At 39.1% G+C, this 19,730-nt stretch overlaps 1 protein-coding gene across 4 annotated transcripts in view; it reads right to left on the bottom strand.

Moving 5' to 3' along the window:
* TXNRD2 (thioredoxin reductase 2) overlaps nucleotides 1-19,730 on the bottom strand; it is a 51,771-nt gene that overhangs the window by 30,627 nt on the left and 1,414 nt on the right. For 3 of the 4 annotated variants that reach the window (XM_073313203.2, XM_073313201.2, XM_073313202.2), the window contains exons 2-10: nucleotides 19,194-19,259; nucleotides 18,588-18,644; nucleotides 17,867-18,011; nucleotides 17,464-17,538; nucleotides 15,799-15,877; nucleotides 14,577-14,639; nucleotides 10,188-10,258; nucleotides 1,632-1,651; nucleotides 1,151-1,242 (exon numbers count right to left, since the gene is read on the bottom strand). In XM_073313203.2, the coding sequence (XP_073169304.1) occupies nucleotides 1,151-1,242; nucleotides 1,632-1,651; nucleotides 10,188-10,258; nucleotides 14,577-14,639; nucleotides 15,799-15,877; nucleotides 17,464-17,538; nucleotides 17,867-18,011; nucleotides 18,588-18,644; nucleotides 19,194-19,259 (668 nt within the window). Of the gene's footprint in view, nucleotides 1-1,150; nucleotides 1,243-1,631; nucleotides 1,652-10,187; nucleotides 10,259-14,576; nucleotides 14,640-15,798; nucleotides 15,878-17,463; nucleotides 17,539-17,866; nucleotides 18,012-18,579; nucleotides 18,645-19,193; nucleotides 19,260-19,730 lie in introns of those variants that run through there. The other variant, XM_073313204.2, reaches the window with a different exon arrangement.

Here is a 19,730-nt window from a genome sequence, read left to right on the forward strand (position 1 = left end):
TTATACTTAACATTTTATTTTCAAGCTAAAAGTTGTGGTTGGCAATACAGTAAAGCAAATGCCAATGTTATTTCTCTTCTGAAACCTGGTATATCAATATTACCTCATCAGTCTCTGTCAGGCTCAAACTAGTTACAATCTGACTACACCTATCTCCAGACCTGTTTTGCCTCCACTCCTCCTTGTATTTAAACTGTTATCCCATGTATTGTTTCTATCCACATAAGACAAAGTTTCACGGGGAAAGGATATTCTCTAAGTGTTTTGTAAAGGGCCCACACATTCATGGCACTCTATAAATACTCTAAAATCTTATGGATTTACATAGCAAGATGAGAATAAATCCCAGAATATTAGCCAGTTTAGGCTATTTTTTTTAAACAGTTGTATATAGTAGATATGCCTTTTATAGTATTGTGCCTTTTTTCAAATTCTAGAGATGTAGCTATATTTTAAAATCATCTGCCCCATCCCATTTCTACAGAAATATGGAAAACATTCTTTTAAAAAAGTTTATACTTCTAAAACAAACCATAATAATCTTTAACATGCATTGATTACGCACATCTACTATATACAACTGTTTAAAAAAATGCAACTAATTACACTGGGAATGACCACTATAGTTAGTGTTGTCTATTGGTTTAAATTCTAAGCCTCTGTTTTCAGATGATTAACTTTCCAAAGGCTTCATCCTTCAAGCTGAAATTTTCTAGGCTTGTTATCTGAATGAGAATTACTTGGAAATTTTAAGCAAGAATGGTTCAGTCAGTACAAGAGTGGAAACTTAAGCTAATTTTGGAGAGAGAGCCTTTGACGCTTTGAGCCATGGGACAACCAGAGCAAATCAAATTGGCCACTTCCCTCTTTTCTGAATTAAGCAGAAGAAAAAAAGAAGTATGGTCTTGTGGTCTGAATACAAGACTGAGTCAAGAACAAGAAATTTCAAATCTCACTTTTGATCCAATTCCCTTTGTAGCCTTGGGCAAGTCACTAGACCTCCCCCTCCATACATCCCCTTTTGTAAAACAGGGTTAATATTTATAACACACCTACAAGGTAATATTTTGTGAAGGAGAGTGCTGCTATTTCTACAGAAGACAAAAACACCCCACATATCTCAAGAGATTTAAGCTGTACCAATGGTTACCTGATCAAACCCTCGAAGTGGGATACTTCTCACCATGACCGTGGTATTATGTCCAATGCCTGTGAGAAAACCAGCACACTCAAGGGACACATCTTTTGAATAATCAATTAAAGGAATATAGATTACATGATTTCAGATGAAAAACAACCAAAACAAGGATATTGCCACAATGAGACTTGGATTATTCTAATCAATGAAATAGCCATGGCAATAATGTTACTATTGTACAAAGAAAAAACAAAGGCGAGCTAGTGTTCACATTACAGAAAACTTCATAGATAAATGTTTGCAAGACCCTCAGAATGCACCATATCTGATCTGAATTCTTGTGACTATACTGCTGAAAATGCTATTAATGTAATTTAACCACTGATGCAGGTAAACAGTTCAAGAGCAGGGAATTCAGACAATTGAGCCTTCACAGAAAAGACAAAATCTGTCAATCGTAATCATAAATCATTACAACTTTTACAAAGGATACAGCTGGCTCCAACCACCAACCTGTTATGGAAAAAAAATATAGCAGTGGAATGAGCTTGTGCATATTTTCACACAATTGATATAAAATTATTTTCTGGTGTGTAGTATGATGATAAGATTACAAGTTTGATCTGCACATTTGACATTGTTAGATAGAAACAGTAAGAGTGTGGTTTTCAAATTCCAACATAAAGACAAACGTTAAAAATTGTCAGATTTCATTCTGAACCTATTTTATTAATAAAAAAATTGATAGGTTTATAAAAAATGGAGTTGTTTTTATCTTGTGAAATAAAACATCTAAAACACATTCTGAAAAACAAAACAGATAAAAGCACACACACACACAAAGTGGGAATACCGAGGGATTAAAAGGAATCATGACTAAACTCATTAATTGGGTTGCAAATTACAGATAAAAACTGGCTGCTTGGAGCAAAAATATTTTTTGCTTATGTTCCAAGATAGATTTTGATGTTAAGATTGATTGTAAACTTTCAGACAGGGACCATCACTTACTATGTATTTGCACATAGTGCAATGGGTTTCTGATCCATATCGGGGTCTCTAGGTGCTATCACAATACAATTAATAAAACGACACACAAAATGGGATTGCAACAAAAGTAGAGGATCTGTGACTCTTCTAGGCACGGACTTTTATAGACCTCTATCATATCTCCTTTTAGTAGTCTCTTTTCTAAGCTGAACAACCCATCTTTTTAATCTTTTCTCAGATGGAAGCTGTTCCATATCCCTAATTATTTTTGTTGCCCTTCTCTGTACTTTTTCCAATTCTAATATATCTTTTTTGAGATGGGGTGATGAGAACTGTATGCAGTATTCAAAGTATGGCTGTATCATGGATTTAGATAGTGGCATTATAATATTTGCTGTATTATTAACTATCCTTTTCCTATTGGTTCCTACCATTCTGTTAGCTTTTTGACTGCCACTGCACACTGAGCAAATGTTTTCAGAGAACTGTCCACGGCTCCAAGATCTTTTTCTTAAGTGTTAACAGTTTATTTAGATCCCAGCATTTTGTATATTTTTCAACGTGCATTACTTTGAACTTATCAACATTGAATTTCAGCTGCCATTTTGTTGCCCCGTCCCCCAGTTTTGAGAGATCCCTTTGTAACTTTTTGCAGTTGACTTTGAACATAACTATCTTGAGTAATTGTATATTGTCTGCACACTTTGCCACCTCGTTGTTTACCTCTTTTCCCAGATAATTTATGAACATGTTGAACAGCACTGGTCCCAGTACAGCTACTTGGGGGACCCTGCTATTTACCTCTTTCCACTGTGAAAACTGACCATTTATTCCTATCCTTTGTTTCCTCTCTCTTAACCAGTTACAAGGACCTTTCCTTACCTGCTTTGCTTAAGCACCTTTGGTGAGGGATCTTGTCAAAGGCTTTCTGAAAGCCGCTGTATTACCCTCGTCCACATTTGTGGACACCCTCAAAGAATTATAGACAGGTGAGGCACAATTTTCCTTCACAAAATCCGTGTTCACTTTTCACCAACAAATTGTGTTCATCTATGTGTTCGCTATTTCTGTTCTTTACTATAGTTTCAATGCATTTGCCTGATACTGATGTTAGGCTTACTGGCCTGTTATTGCCAGGATTGCCTCTGAAGTCTTTTATAAAAATCAGTGTTACATTAGCTATCCTCCAGTCATTTGGTATAGAGGCTGATTTAGGTGGTTACATACCACAGTTAATGTTCTGCAATTTCATATTTGAGTTCCTTCAGAATTCTTGGGTGAATATTATCTGGCCCTGGTGACCTATTACTGTTCAATTTATCTATTTGTTCCAAAACCTCCTCTACTGACACCTCAATCTAGGACAGTTTCTCAGATTTGTCACGTAAAAGAATGACTCATGTGTGGGACTCTTCCACACATCATCTACAGTGAAGACTGATACAAAGAATGTATTTAGCTCCTCCACAATGACCTCGTCTTCCTTGAGTGCTCCGTTAGCGCCTTGATCGTCCAGTGGCGCAGATGATTGTTTGGGAGGCTTCCTGCTTCTAATGTACTTAAAACTTTTTTTTTTTTTGCTGTTAGAGTGTCTTTTGCTAGTTGATCTTTGACTTCTTTCTTGGCCTGACTTACTAAACTTTTACACTTCACTTGCAAGAGTTTTTGCTCTTTTTTTTAATTTCCCTCAGTAAAATTTGACTTCCATTTTCTTTAAAAAAAATCTGTTTGCCTTTTACTTTTACTCTGTTCTTTAGCCATGGTGTCATTTTTTGGTCCTCTTACTTTATTTTTTTTAAATTTGGGGTATAAATATAGTTTGAGCCTCTATTATGTTTTTTTTTTAAAGTTACCATGAAGTTTGCAGGCATTTCAGTCTTGTGACCATCCCTTTTAATTTCTTTTAACTAGTCTCCTCATTTTTGTGTAGTTCCCCTTTTTGAAGTTAAATGCTACTGTGGTGCATGTCTCTGGTATTTCCCCCCCTGCAAGGATGGTCTATAACATAGAGGTCTAAACAATCATGAATGGCGTGGATTAAGTGAATAAGGAAGTATTGTTTACCACTTCACATAACACAAGAACCAGGGGTCACCCAATTAAATTAATAGGCAGCAGGTTTAATACAAACATAAGGAAGTATGTCTTTACACAATGCATAGTAAAACTTTGGAACTTGTTGCCAGGGGATGTTGTGAAGGTCAAAATTATAACTGGATTCAAAAAAGAACTAGATAACTTCATGGAGGATAGATCCAGCAAAGGCTATTAGTCAAGATGGCCAGGGATGCAGCCACATTCTAGGTATCCCTGTTTTTACAAATGCCTGTAACAGCACCTCATTCAGCGCAGCCCTAATCCTGACAGAGAGATGCTAGCAACAGGGGGACGGTGTCAAGGACACAGATTCCTTCCTCCATTGACAATGTTCAATGGGAAACATTTGGTACTGTACTTTGAACCCAGAATTCACAAATGGGGCAGGAGGAGCACTGGGGTGTTCCATCTTCAGGGAAGATTCCCACCACCAATTTAGAGGTTAATAGTCCTCAGCCTAGAACAGCTATTTCATACCTCACAGCAACCACAGACTGGAAAAAAAACCTACCTTGTCTGTTTGACAAGCATGCTAAACCCTTTACTTAGAACACAGTATTTCATCCTCATTTAATGATGAAGGTACTGTTTAAGGATTGTTTGTAGAGCACATATATCTCTGAAAGAAGTCACACTGCTACCTGTGATGTCCCTTGTCTTGAACCCTAGCCTGGGAGTCCCCAGACAGCTGCCACATCCTGGCCTCCACCCAATGGCTACTGAAACTGGGTGGGCTATGACTAGGAGTATAGCCCCATCCACGGGAGCTCTGATTAGAGGATCACCCAGCTCTACCAATTGGTCCAACTACGCTATCTAAGCCAGGAGGAGGAGCAGGAAGTTTGTCCGAGCAATAAGGTAGTTTCCTGTTATGGCTGCACTGGACCTTGCAGCCAGTCTCATTCCTACCCTGCTCCCGGCCCTTTCCTTATCTGTACCTTTGCTCCTTTTCCCACCTTGCTTCTACTCCATTCTTGATCTTTGCCTTCTTTTCCCCTCCACTCATCAGTGACCAGTCCCGGCTCTGACCCCAGCCTCTGCCTTCTGATCCTGACTCCAGTTTGACCCTTAGCTCTGGCATTTGGCATCTGACCTCAGCTCTGATCCTCAGCTTCAATTCCTGGTTCTGACTCTGGCTTGACCCTTGGCTCTCGTAACTGGCAGTTGACTCTGGTGCTGACTCGTGTCTTCATTCCCCAACCTGTTCCGCTCTAACTCCTGCTCTGACTACTAGGCAAGACTGCCTACATCGTGGTCCATAAGAGCACCTTGACAGTAGAAAACTGATAAATAGTGTAACTGTGTTTGGATTTAAGAAATAAAATAATATAAATCCTCTCAAAATTTAAAAAAACGTTTTCAACATCAGTCAAATATTGTACAGTAAATGACAAATCCTAGACAGGGAAAATTTAGTTGTGGGTGGCCTACTGAAATCAGCTCTTTGGGTTTTTGGAAGAGGCAAGGCAATGCTAGAATGGATCATTCTAATGACAGAGCTAATCCCTACAAGTACTACTAATATAATTCCATTTTTTACAAAATGGCTTCTCTCAGAATAATGTTCTGGTGCCGTGCAGAAAGCAACTCATGTTCACCAACATCATGAGAGCTGGGTGACAGGAATGTGCCTGGAGTTATCATCTGAAGCTACGCTGATAAATCTTGTGAAGACAGGTGAAGCTTGCAACTGTCCAGTTAATGTAAAGTATTACTTAGCTTCTATAATAGATGGGCTCAGGGGATCAGACCAAGATTTGGTTAACTAAAAAAATCTGAAAAGGATAGACTATCCAGTCCAGGAAACTTGCAGAGTATTCAGCTTCTTTCGGTCTCCCATGTAGTACATTACTAAGTACGTCTGCACCCCTGTATCAAGAATCCTAGCAACAAGCTTAATAAACTGTCGATGAGAAAATGACTGACACTCTGAAATCTCCCTTGAAAACCTGCATTAGTTACAGAATCTGGAATTTAAAACTCAGGCCATTATTCTAACACAAACAAAAAATGTAGAATAGCAGAAGTCATACCAGGGGTAAAGGGGATTCCTTGAGTTGATTGCTAAGTACCCATATGCATTCAAAATGCAGACAGGACAAAACAGCAGCACTGGTTGAGCTTATAAATATTATTCAAAAGTTCTTTAAGGAGCTCATGTTTACTGAATTAGTTATTTTTATTTTTAAGAAAACAGTTAATATAATACAGCTGTATTGTATCAAAAGTTAGCCTTTTAAAAAAATTCTTAATCTTACATGTGAGTACCACCGATTCTATAGGAGCTATTAGCTCTTTTTTATTGTTTAAATATTGTTAAAATTTTGGATTTTTATATATTTGGGCTTTAACCACATTATTTTTAGGCAACACTCAAATATGTAGTCTGCCTGTCTCTGAAGATTGTATGTATCAGGGTTTTCTTGCTTTAGCTTATTACAAAGAGCTTGGACAGTCATGGATTCACGCACACTGCCATCTATTAAACCATATCCCTTTTAGAACATGGGAGTGATATCTGGTACTACACTCTGTTGTTTTTATACTCTTAAATCCCATTGTTTGGTAATAAATTCAACCAACTCCTATACTTTAACAAAAACTATATTTAAAGAATAAAAGTTCACTAATTAAGGAAATTCCCCATTAAGGATCAACATTTTTAGATAGGAATTATGGGATTCAATAAGGAGGCATAAAGGTAGTCTCCAGTTTTACACTGATCTTTAGCTATACATCCAGGCTTTTAAAAGGACTTTAATGGTATTTGAAGCAGGGGTCAGAGGTATTTTTAACATCTGGTTTGGCTTTTTTAACACCCACCCACCTTTTCTTCTTTCTGTTTCTAGAAAGGTAAGCCTTTTAGAACACAAGGGGCAATGCCAGCAGAGAGAAGGCAGAAGGAGGCAACAGCTGCCTCAAAATAATCCATTGCATAGAGGTCTTCCTCCGCCAATGGTTTTCCTCAATTAACTCTAAATCCTCACGTGCCAACACAATGCTCCCTTGCTGCAAACTGTACAGACGCAATATTTAAAGAGACAGGATCATAAGAGGGCCAATACATTTCTAAGATCAACCTACAGTATCAACATTTGTATTGTTTGTGTGTGTGTGTGTTTTGCCTAAACTGTTGGTTTAAGCAGAATTTTTCAGGATGGTACTTGATGCAGCATATTTGACATGGAACTTAGCTATCATATTTTGCCTTAATATTAAAATATATGTAATAGAAAATGCTGGATATAGATATACATTTTTGCATAAAAAGGTATAACTGGTTTTAAAATACTTTGCAAACTGGCAGAGCCATTAGCCCTCATGAAAATGTACTGGTTTGAACATTTCAAAACACTAACACAAGAAAGCCTTTAAAAAATGAAGAATTTGAATACACATTGCCATTAAAAACAATTAAATTTTAGTGAGACAGTGTAGGACAGTGGAGAGGGCACTAAAGTGGGGGGTCAAGGAATCAGGGGCTCTGCTACTGACTTGCTATGGGCAAGTCACATCCCCACTCTCTGAGGCCATGAGGGAAACTCTGGTTTGACAGATGAAACTCTCTCCACTTCAGGGTTTTTATTATGGCAGGAGCAATGGTGATGCAGCACTGGCAAGGGAGAGTACGTCTGATGACACCTAGGAGCCACATCTCTGGCTAACTGAAGGACACTATCACCTGGTGAGTGGTGCTAGCATCACAAGGTATGTGAGACAGATGGAAGCTCCCAAAAGGTCCTGAAGAACATCTACACATCCCCCAATTTAAACAGCAGTAAGTGGCCGGGAGAACAGGTGGTGCTAACAGGGAAACTCAAAAGTGGTACATGTCAAAGTTAAGTAAATAATTTATCACTCTCGGAGATACATTTGCCCAATGCTAGGGCACCCGGATTTATCACTAAATGGAAGGTGCACCTTCCTCCTCTAGCACACAATGGGCCAACATCACCTACAGCAATTACCAATGCTGAAAAACACAACACAGCCTCTATAAGGAAATATTCACCAGGAGTAGAACAAGGACTTGGGCATACATTTGCTCCCCTCTTTCATTAGATGAGAAGTAGATGCAAGTCAGTAGCCATATATAACACCAACAGTTAATCTGATTTACAGCCCCTCCTACAAACCAATAGGCTCCTTGACATCTTCAGTGTCAAAAAGGCAGAATTAAAAGCCAGAACACAGCCCCTTCACACCTTGCCAAGTCTCTCTCATTTGGAGGAAGACTCCTTCAGTTTGGATTGATTTGATGGCAGTCTTTCAGTTCTCACTACTTGTGTGAAGGATTTTAGTGTGTGTATATATATCAGGTGATTTTTAAGACTCTTAGGTTGGTTGGTTGTTGGTTTAGTCTGGTCTGGTCATTTTTAAGTCTCCCTTAGAAAAATAATTGAAGATTGACAGCCCTGTAATTTATATGTTGCTAAATACAAGAGATATGTAAAAACAGCAGAATAATTAGAATCCAGATCAGAATGCAAAGAAAAGGCATTAAACTGAACCTTGGGAATATTTATAAGGGAAATAAATTGGACAGAAAAAACCCTTCTGAATGTGAACAGCTCTCTCCTTCATCAGCTTCACCACAGGCTGATAAAGTACAGAAATGCTACTGTAGCCCCTCAAGGCTTATTTTGACTAAAGCTTAGGAATGCAACATATAAACACTAGACTCCCACATTACACTGTTACAACTTGCATTAACAGCAACTGGACAAAAGCCACATTTTCATAGAAACATCTTACAGGGATAAATCTTGTGTTTAGTTTTAAAAAAAAAAAAAAAAACAATTTCCTCACATAAATCATGCTCTCACAATTCAAGAGGTGACTGATATACTGCAAACAACTGCAGATTTAGTTTCTTTTTAAACTGTACTAAAGGGTTCTGTTTATCTGTTGATGTTTAACTGAAGACACACTGCATTTCTGTATTCAAAGTAGCCAGAACTGTGAATGGCACCTACATTTTGTTTCAGAATAGCAATTTCAGCTCCCTCAGGTGATAGAGATATATTTAGTTCCTGGAATCAGCTCACTAGAGAAAGTTAAAAATATAAACATCTTTATTTGGCTACAGTACTGGCAATCACTCACTTCCTATCATTTGTATTGTGGAATCCCAGGCACAAATCAGGACCTCACTGTGCCAGGTGCTGTACAAACAGAGAATAAAAAGACAGTGGCTGTCCCAAAGAGCTTACAATTTAGTAGAGCAGAAACCTCTACTACCAGTTATTTCACCTTTACACAGAACTTCACCATAAAGTGTTTACTGTAACTGCCACATTGTGCATTGAAATTTTGGGGTTTTCTTTATGAACACATTTTTACTATTTTGCCTAATTAGCTTGCAATGTATAGATGAAAGTTTTATCAGACTTAATTTTGTATTAAGTTACATATATCAAACTAGTATTTCTAGTCTGAAGTAGCCAAAAAGAGGAGAATAAGAGAATGATAAACACAGTGTCATCATGTTCTATGTTCTTTGACTTGCTGTCAAAGTAGCGGTACCAGTTAAGAGTAAACACTAGCAAAAAATAAACTGGACTATGTTTTACCAATCTAAAACTTATTTCAAACATACACAAAAGAGTCACAGCAAAGAATAACAATATGGCATTAAATTCTAACCACTTGCTGCCCTCTTGTGGCTTCTTTTTATAACTGCAAAAATAAAATAAAAAAAAAGCTACGTTCATCTAGGATGCTGAAAATTCAATTTGCTTTTCAAAGGTGTTTCTTATGCAAAACATTCCTGTGGTAGGCGCAGAAATAAAGCCACAAAATAGCTTTACTAAATTAGGCATAGCTGTATTCAGGAAAAAAATTTCAGAGGTGAAACAGAATGATAGCGAAAGCTAGAATGCAAAAGCAGTAATTTAAACCACTATTTTGCCTTACTGTAGCAAGGTAAGAATGCAAGTAACAGCATATATTAAAGTCTTACGTTTTTCCAGGAGATTTTTTCAACCAGAATATATCATCACTTGTAATTCCATATTCCAATGCACCTGGAATCTATGAATAAAATGTATAGATAATTTTGGAGCTTATAGAACACATTAAAGAAATAAATGAAAATTTGAACTTGAGCACTACAAGACACTGTACTGTTTCCATTAGCTCGATTTCTGATTTTCTGCAAAATAAAAACCACAAAGCTAAAGAACTACACAGAGGTGCTAATACACATTTTAGAATTTTACTGCATTTGTACATGCCCAGTGGTTTAAAAAAAAAAAACCCCACCACCAACAGACCCATCATACGTTGAACACCCCTGAAATTCCCATTGCTTCTGTGTGGAATCAACCCTATGTTCTTCATTACGTGCGGTGACTTTTTAGAATGTTTAGGCTCTGATCTATAGTATTGGTCACCCACAGAATTGCCAATGTTATCTATAGATAAGGTAGCTGCAGTCATCTCTTGTACTTTTTCCCTACATTTACTATTGCAACAGTGGTTAACATAGATTAAAACAGAAGGGGGAACTCTCATCACAGCAGCCAAGAAGTAGAGTGAGTGCTGCTTACCCAAACCAAGCACAAGAGGGGAACTTTTCTTCTTCTGTCAAAGGAGTGGGAGCTGTGGTGTGCCTTTCCCCCCCTTTACTTTAACACATGTGCAGAAAAAACCCTGAATGCTTCAAGAGTAATATTAAGAATAAGTTATCTAAGGCAATCAGCAAGTTCTTAGGTGTGATAAAGCTGAAATTCTATCCAAACCATGACTGTGAAGCTGGGACTCTGAATTTTTCTATTCTAGTCTACGTAAGTTTTTATACCATGCTCAACAACACAGTATGAGTAACTTCCTGTAGTGCATTAAGCCACATGACTATACACCTGTCACATGTTTGTTCTCTCATCCTCTCCCCAGAGGAAGAAGCATGCGCACTGGAGTTTCTGGTTTTGGTAGTGTGGTGCTTTTAAAAAAAAATGTATATATAAATATATCTATTGCTCTGTGTTTATGTTAGAGAAAACAAGGTTGAAGAAATGTGTCCTGCACTTGGAGCAGAAGGTGGTGAGGTCTGATGACCCTAGTTCATGGGGCAGTTCATATCACAGTCTTGGACCACCCCTGGAGAGGGTTCTGTCTCCCACACAGACAACCTTTACTGTTTTTGTGGAGAGTTCCATTGTACCAGAGGAGCATAGTTACTGATCACAGTCTTTGTCCTTAAGCTTTAGATGATCTTTTACATATCCTGGACCCAAGCCATGGAGTACTTTGAAGATAAGGACTGAGACTTTGAACTTGATTCAAAATTATATGGAACGCTAGTGTAGACAGTGAATGATAGATCTGATGTGTTCATGGTAGGACACACACTGACGTGTTCTGCACTAGTTGGAGTTTCTAAAGTGCTGAAGGGTTTCATACTCCGGTATACCACCTTGTGGTTATCCAGCTGAGAGGTGAAGAAGGCATGAATAACTCAGGCCAGGTCTTTGTCTGCCAGGATGGGATGGGAGTTTCCTAGCCAAGTGGAGATGGTAGAAAGCATTACTTGTAGATGCTGCTATGTGATAGGTCATCATCAGTAAAGAATCCAAGAGTATTCCTAGACTACAGACTGAACTGCCCAATTAGGGGGTGTGCATCTTCAACCAACAGAGACTGCACCTTGTCTGCAAGCTCTTCAGAATACTTTTCTCTGACCACAAGCATCACCTCTGTCTTGCTTCAGCCAACTGTTCTTCATCCAAGAGCTGATCTCATTCAAACACTGGGCCATCATGTGATATGTTTGTATGCGGTGATGGATAAGTAGATCTGTAGATCATCTGCAAATTGCTGGAACTTGAGTCCACGTCATCTGAACACTTCACCTAGAGGTTATAAGTAGGTGTTGAAAAGGAACAGACAGAGAATTGATTCTAGTGGTAGAGGTGCAGTTTCTCATCACTACTCATTGGGAGCATCTTTTCAGAAAGAACTCTAACCATTTTAGCATGTATTATCCTAGGAGCCTGCCACCTCTCTCAGGCAAGATAACAGATGCTGCAGCATTCGACACTGTTGACCATGAGAGAGGTACACCATGATGAAAATGGATGACTGTCCTCTATCCATTAACAGGAGGAGATCATCCATCAGTGCCACTGAAGCAGCTGCCACTAAAACTTTGCCAATGATGCTCATCGTATCAGAGCACCAAAGTCCCAGTACCCCTCCATGACAATAGAAGGAAATGGGCAGACACTTCTGACATGGCTTACTGAACGAACATAGATAATAAGAACAGCAATGTCTACATAAAAGGATGCTCAATACCACCTCCACTACTCCTATGGAGAAACCCATTTTTTGTTTTTCCTTACAAGGGCTATAATCATTTTTAGATTTGACTAGGTCATGCTTTCACCCTTCTTTCACGCAGGCATTATACAATAAGGGATGAGGAAATTACACCTGCAGAAAAACAAGCGGAAAGCCTATTTTTGTTTTTTTACACTGTGTCAAAGGAATTTACATTGTGTGTGTGATGGGGCAGCTGCCCCACACAGGCAGAAAAAGGGTTAAAGCAGCCTTGGGGAGGCTGCACAGAACCTAGCCAATCAGAAGAGGGCTTATTGAGCCAGCCAATAAGGAGAAGGCTTAGTGGAGCAGCCAATCAGGGCCAGGCTGCCCCATATAAGGAGGGCTGCTGAGCTGAACAGAGACAGTTTCTTCCTAGAGGCCAAGAAGGGAGGACTAGTTGAGAGTGACAGCACCACAGACAGAGCAGTGCTGGTCAGGGGAGCAAGAGGGAGCTCCAGACTGATGGCCACCAGACTGAGGCCCTGATAGAAGGGCAGAGAAGGTGCTAGGTCTGTGGGGAAGTGGTCTGGGGAAACAGATGGCGGAGTAGGAGGAGGGGCATTATGTGGCTGCTGGCTATAGGGTCCCTGGGCTGGGACCTGGAGTAGTGGGCGGGTCTGGGTCCCTGCCCCCACCCCCACTTGCTACCGAGGGGAGTGGCTAGTGCATTGACTGCAGTTTGCCACTGAAGTGAGCGGCTAAACTAGAGCTGTAGTTTGCCACTGAGGCAAGTGGATGGACTGAGGATTGTTGGGCCCCCCGGAATGGGGGAGAGATCCAAGTGGGGTACAACTGAAGGGCTCTGTCCAGAAGAGGATGCTGCAGTCCAAGGAGCAACATGGGTCCTAGAGGTGAGTGACGACGGGCGAAGACACCACTAGATGAGGGCGCTCTGGTAAAATGAGAGCTAATTCCCAGGATGGCCAGCAGGAGGTGCTGTGGCGGTGAGTCCCATCCCATTACAATGTGTGATATAGGTATTGCCAGCTAGTTCTGAGAGGCTTAAGGTTCAGCGAGATCAGCCTTTGGTAAACAACACAGATGGGCCTCAGGATAACTAACATGCTATGGACCCTTTACCACCAGGTCACTAGTTAGAACCCATCCCTGGTTGATAGCAACTTCATCTGAGAACAGACCAATGGCTTTTATGAAATGACTTCAGACATCTCAATTCAGTTTCTAGTGGACAGGTATTTACCTCTCAAACTCACCATCACAATTAAAACTAACTGACATTTTCAGGAGAGTCCAAAAAATGTAAATCACCCTGATCCCAGGAGGTGTTCCCTTCCAATCAATTGTCAGGACAGTGTGGGAAAGCTTGCACAGCGAGTGCCCATACTTAACTGTCTCTTGTACAAGAAGATGACCAGTTTTAAGGACTGCTAGTCTGGCACCTTTCACCAGCACTAAAAAAACATTCTTTTAAAAGAAAGCTGGACCTGCCTATTGCTCTCCAACTTCAGATGCATGACCCTGAGACATCTCATAAAACTGGATTACATGGCATGGAATCCCTTGTGCAGCCCCTTAGAAGATTACACAAGTGATGTGCTACTTCTACCTGTTCTGCTGTTTTTGAAGGTTAAGGGTTTAAACTGTGCAAAGCTATACTCATAGCTGGAGGCTTTTAGACTCAAGGACGTTCAGGGTGGTGAAATAGGGCAACAGGTTATGGCCTGATTAAAAAAGGGATAAAAATCAATTTTGAGTTACCATCCCATATCACAAAGTCAGATTGCCAAGATCCTGGATGGGTCAAAGCTTTGAGTTTACAGCACAAGCAACATTTGCCTTTAAGTTGTTGCACAATTTCAATTTAGCTTGCAGGGTCTTTTATTTTAATTTTTTCTGGAAAGCTCACGTATTATGTTAAAGACAACTGTTCCAGTTCATACACTCAAAGAAGTTAATCATTTGTATCTTCACCTGTGCATTTATGTCCTTTGGTAAGTCCTCCAAACCTTTAGTGTGAGCTACAGCAGAAAAAGTGAAGCTATTGGACATGGCAGACGTGACTTACATGCGTAGGATATATTGGCCTCCCTCCAGTGGCAATAACAATGTTTTCTGCAGTAATGACCGTCTGCAAATAAAGATACAAAAAGTTATCATCATGATCCACAACCTCCGCAAGAATCGCCAGCTTTATTCGGAGACAACCTTATTGTCTGTCATTAGCTTTTAATTACATACATATGAGTAATAAGAACTGAGGAAAAACTGGCATTAGCACATGCTGTTTGTGTAAACTCGTGCACCAACCAGCACTATTTTAACACAGGTTGTATTCATCTAAAGTACACGCACAAAAACTCTACTCCTACACTTTCCCCACCAGTCTGTCTTTTTAATCTGGTAAGGCTTTCAACTGTTCCTACGATATTGATCGGACTCAAAGGTTCCTTTTGGAGGCAGTAGTTGTGTACCAATGGCAGCTAATTTTTTCTTTAATTTGGCTATAAGAAGATAGAGACTATGACCAAAATTTTCAAAAGTGACAAATGATTTTGGGTACCAAAATCAAGACACCTTAAAATGAGTCTGATTTTCAGAAAGCACTGAGCATCTGCTATTTGAAAGTCACGCCTCTTTAAAGTGCCTCACTTCTGAAAATGTTGGCACACTTATATTTTTATTCCAGATCTTTTGCTCACGGGGCAGAAGTGATCACTAACCATGACTCCACTCAGGTTCTTGAAGTTAAACTGCAAGATACTTGCATTAAAAAAAATGAACGCAATGTTTTCCCAATTTTGCAAATGGAGGAAAAGCATCTCTTAGATGACCCAGGAGACAAGATAAGGAGAAAGTTTCATCTAGTGGTTTCAGCATGACAGAGTGAGGAGATCGAAGTTCTATTTAAACCTCTGCCATTGATCTTGGCTCTGCCAATACTATGGGACTTTGGCCAAGACAATTAACCTTCTTGTGCCTCAGTTTTCTCATCTGTAAAGTGGAAATAATAATACAAGCTAACTCAACATTGGGAGTGGGGTTTATTATGCTCAATTATCAATATATTAATGTTTATTTAAGCACTTTGAGATCCTTGGATGGAGAGTACGTTACAGTTGCAAAGCCCTGTTAATTTCATGTGCAGGAGGTTCTGGCTTGATAACCGCAAACTAAATTTGCAAAATACAACCTAGATCCCAGTATATTTGACAGCTAATAACAGACTTGGGGCTAGAGTTTCTGAAGTTCAACCAGATTATGCTATAATAATCAGCCATGTAGCTCACCTCTTTACCTGCATTTGTCAAACCACGGACTGTGTGTGGATCCACCAAACTGCCTGTGAGGTTGAAATACTTCACTTTTCTGTTTAAAAAAATTACACCTGCTTAGTGAACAAAAATCCAAGGGACATACAATCAGCTAGCCTACTCTTTCAAGAGCATCAGACCTAAAGTGACACACAGATAGCAGCAAAACAGGAAAGTAAATGGAAGGGGGGCATCAGCATTTCGTAGATCTATTTGTGGCATCACCACTGACTTATGTGACCTTAGGCAGGTCATTTAAGTAGTCTATACTATGTGAATAACACCTATTGTAAAAGATGTTGCAAGGTTTAATGTCAAAAAAACCAAATTCCACTGACTTCCTAGATCAGAGGTGCCAAATAAGGGCAAAGTATTACTATTTCACTGTAGTGCATACTTAGGAACATTAGCTTTGTGACTCCCTCTGAAGTTAGCTATACAACTCCTAAGTTACCCATTAACTTCATATTCACCACAAAGGAAACATTGCCAAACGGTCTAGACAACCTTGAGAAAGGCCTGAGGCCTGAAAAGTTGGGGATAGTGTGTTCATTAAATGATAACTATGCATTCATTTTTCTAGTTCAACAATGTTATTTACAGATTCACTGGTGTTGTGTGCAAACTCTCTCAAAGGAATCTCAGATCTAGTCTATATTAATGTAAATTCTCCTGCAAACCAGAGAGAATTCTGGTCCTGAAGAACCATCCCATTCACTTGCACTCATCCTTAAAGTTACTGTAGTGCTCCTTCCAGAAGAGGCTGGGCACAGTTCCTTCCAAAACTTATCAATATTACTTTGAGTCATTCCAGCAGAAAGATTTCTTATCGCATTCCTAACTTAAGCTCTGTGGCACTCCAAAACTAAATCTCTGAGATGACAAAACTTCACAGGACAGCTTCTGTCTAGCAGTCACTCCTAATCACTTTGCACATAAGTAGGGCCCTACCAAATTCATGGCCATGAAAAATGCATCACGGACCATGAAATCTGGTCTCCAACTGTGAAATCTGGTCTTGTGTGTGCTTTAACCCTATACTAAACAGATTTCATGGGGGAGACCACTGTTTCTCAAATTGGGGGTCCTGATGCAAAAGGGAGTTGCAGGGAGGGGTCACAAGGGTATTTTATGGGGGCAGTAGTATTGCCACCCTTACTTCTGTGCTGCTGCTGGCAAGGCACTGCCTTGGGAGCTGGGCTCCTGGCCAGCAGCTGATGCTCTGAAGGCAACGCCGCTGCCAGCAGCGCAGAAGTAAGTGTAGCAGTACTGCAACCCCCCCTACAATAACCTTGTGACACTGCCCCACCAACTCCTTGTAGGGGTCCTGACCCAAAAATTACAACACTGTGAAATTTAAGATTTAAACAGCTGAAATCATGAAATTTACAATTTTTAAAATCCTATGACACTGAAATTGACCAAAATGGACCATGGATTTGGTAAGGCCCTACACATAAGGAAAAAGTGGCAAAATTTTTCACTCATTTAGCTGACATTAACAAACAGATTAACAGTCTCTGCTGGAGAGTTTCAATACTTGCAAAAACGCAGGAAATGCCAAAGCTGAAACAGCAGTTCTACAAAGAAGAGAAAAGCTGCTTGATTATATGAGGGAAGATGAAATTTAGTTTCATTTACTTGTCCTGTAGCTGCACTCTGTGTCCCCAGTTCAAGGATTTGACGTAATTTTGAATGGCTTCTGCCATCGTAGACCTATCAAGAAACAAGACATGAAGTGTTAAATCATATTACAGATTCTGAAAATGCAACTCAAAGATTGATGCACAGGTAATTGATGGAAGTTAAGAATATTTTTGCAACATAAATGACATTAGAACAAAGTGCTAAATCAAAACTCACACACAATATCTTCTTTGTAAAACAAGCAAGCCTGATTTTTTTCAAAAGAGTTGCCAAAGAATGGTCCAAGTGAAATTCAAATTCTGTTGCTATCTCAGAATGAAGAGCAGTGGGGAAAATTTTGGTACTTTTATTACATATCTACAGGAAACACAAAATGCATAGGTACAATATTCTTTACCAGTCATGGTGAACAGGGTGGGATATATTCCAGCCATAATGTTGGGCATCTTTAAGGGCGCTCCCTAAAAGAGCTGCTTGATGCATAAGCTTTTTAGGAATGCAACCAACGTTCACACAAGTGCCACCAAGTCCCCATTTGGTTCCTAAAGAGAACATACGAAAAATCCAAACAGATAATCTTAAACTAATGCAGTTAGATTGGAAATCACAGGCGCCCCTTACACAATCTGCTGCAGATGAGTTTCTAACTCTGCTTAAGGTATATTTATGGAAGTAACTATTTATTTTTAAATTTAAAATTAGTACTGAAAATAGCTTAATAGCTTACACTGCTCAATGCACAAAAGATCTAAAGCACAGCAACACCAACTATAAACATTCAAATGTCTGCATTCCTACCTCCTAATTTACATAATAAATCATAGAAAAAATTCAAGAGCCACTTGATTTATAGATAAGATAATGAACACAAGCTGAATTGTAAGTTACATTTGCTAACAGTCATGTTTTAACTGAGATAATGATTTTAAACTTTATCAAATTCCGCTCCCATTGAAGTCAAGGGGAGTTATGCTACTGACTTCTAGAGGGAAAAGGTTGACTTACAGTGTACATCTACAATGCCAAACACCACCACCACACTGGCACTAATGCGTTTAGAAACAGACCTATTTAAAGACTTGTTTGGTATAAAAAGTGATCATGGCTTACTTTCATACCTTTAGGTGAAGGATCCACATAATCTAGAACTGCCACCTTCTTTCCAAACTGAGCAGCTTCAAAACAAAAACAAGGAGAGCGAGTATATTTAGCAAAGGGGAAAACACATGAAGAAAAACCTCATTATAGTGCTGCAGTTTTGGAGGGGAAAAAAATAAGGTTATTAAACATGTTAAACACAGTTAGTAAAGAGAGCATTTCCCTGGCATTTCCAACAGCTGTCTGGCTTTTCTAATTTCAGCAATTGTTCTTACTATGTGTAAACATGCAGAAGGTATAATAAAGAGTAAAGGAAAAAAGGATACCATCTACTGAAGCATTCAGTGTAATTTAAGCCCTTATTTCACTACTGTTGAGTGTTAAAAATCCAGATGGCAATGAAGCCAGAGTTTAAAGAAAGATAAGAGGGGAAAAAAAGAAAACCCATACAAGACTGTCCTGTTCTTGTCTATGAATGACTCCGTAAATATAAGTGAATTAATGATTTAAGAAAACATTCTTTGTAGGGACTGAATGCTTTAAGGAGACTAGCAGAGACAGTAATGAGAACTAATATTGACATAATTTAAACAAAAAATTGAAATTATTTCTTTACAGCTCCAAACCTTCTTTTGCACAAGCAAGGCCTCCAGAACCTCCACCAATCACCAGAAGATCATACTCATTTTTGCCTATGAAAAAAACATATAAAAAACAGAAGAAGAAATTAGAAAGATGGCAGAGGTACATTACAAGCTGTCAGGTTTGGGTTTTTTTATTAAAATATTGTCATATGCGTGTCCCATAACACTCTACTGTACCCACTAAAACATTCTACCCTCCAAAACAACAATGTGCTAGTGCATGAAAACCAGCACATAAAACTAACCAGTTTGTTTTCTGAAATGAAAAGCAAAAAGTAAACAAACAGCAAAAAGGGTGACAAGTAAATTAGATATTTTACTGACAATGTCCACCAAAAGGGGGGTTGACATAAGTCCTAATGCCTCTAGCTTACTAGATCATTATAATTGGAACTCTAATGCATATTTTATTGACAAGAGTGTAACAGGTCCTATACTGTGGCTGAAGTTTCCATGCATGCAATCTCCAAAGCAACATGTTAAAGAGACTTATGAAACTTTGGTTGAAAGAAAGTTGTT

Source organism: Lepidochelys kempii, chromosome 15 (assembly GCF_965140285.1).
Source record: "Lepidochelys kempii isolate rLepKem1 chromosome 15, rLepKem1.hap1, whole genome shotgun sequence".
Lineage (NCBI taxonomy): Eukaryota > Metazoa > Chordata > Testudines > Cheloniidae > Lepidochelys > Lepidochelys kempii.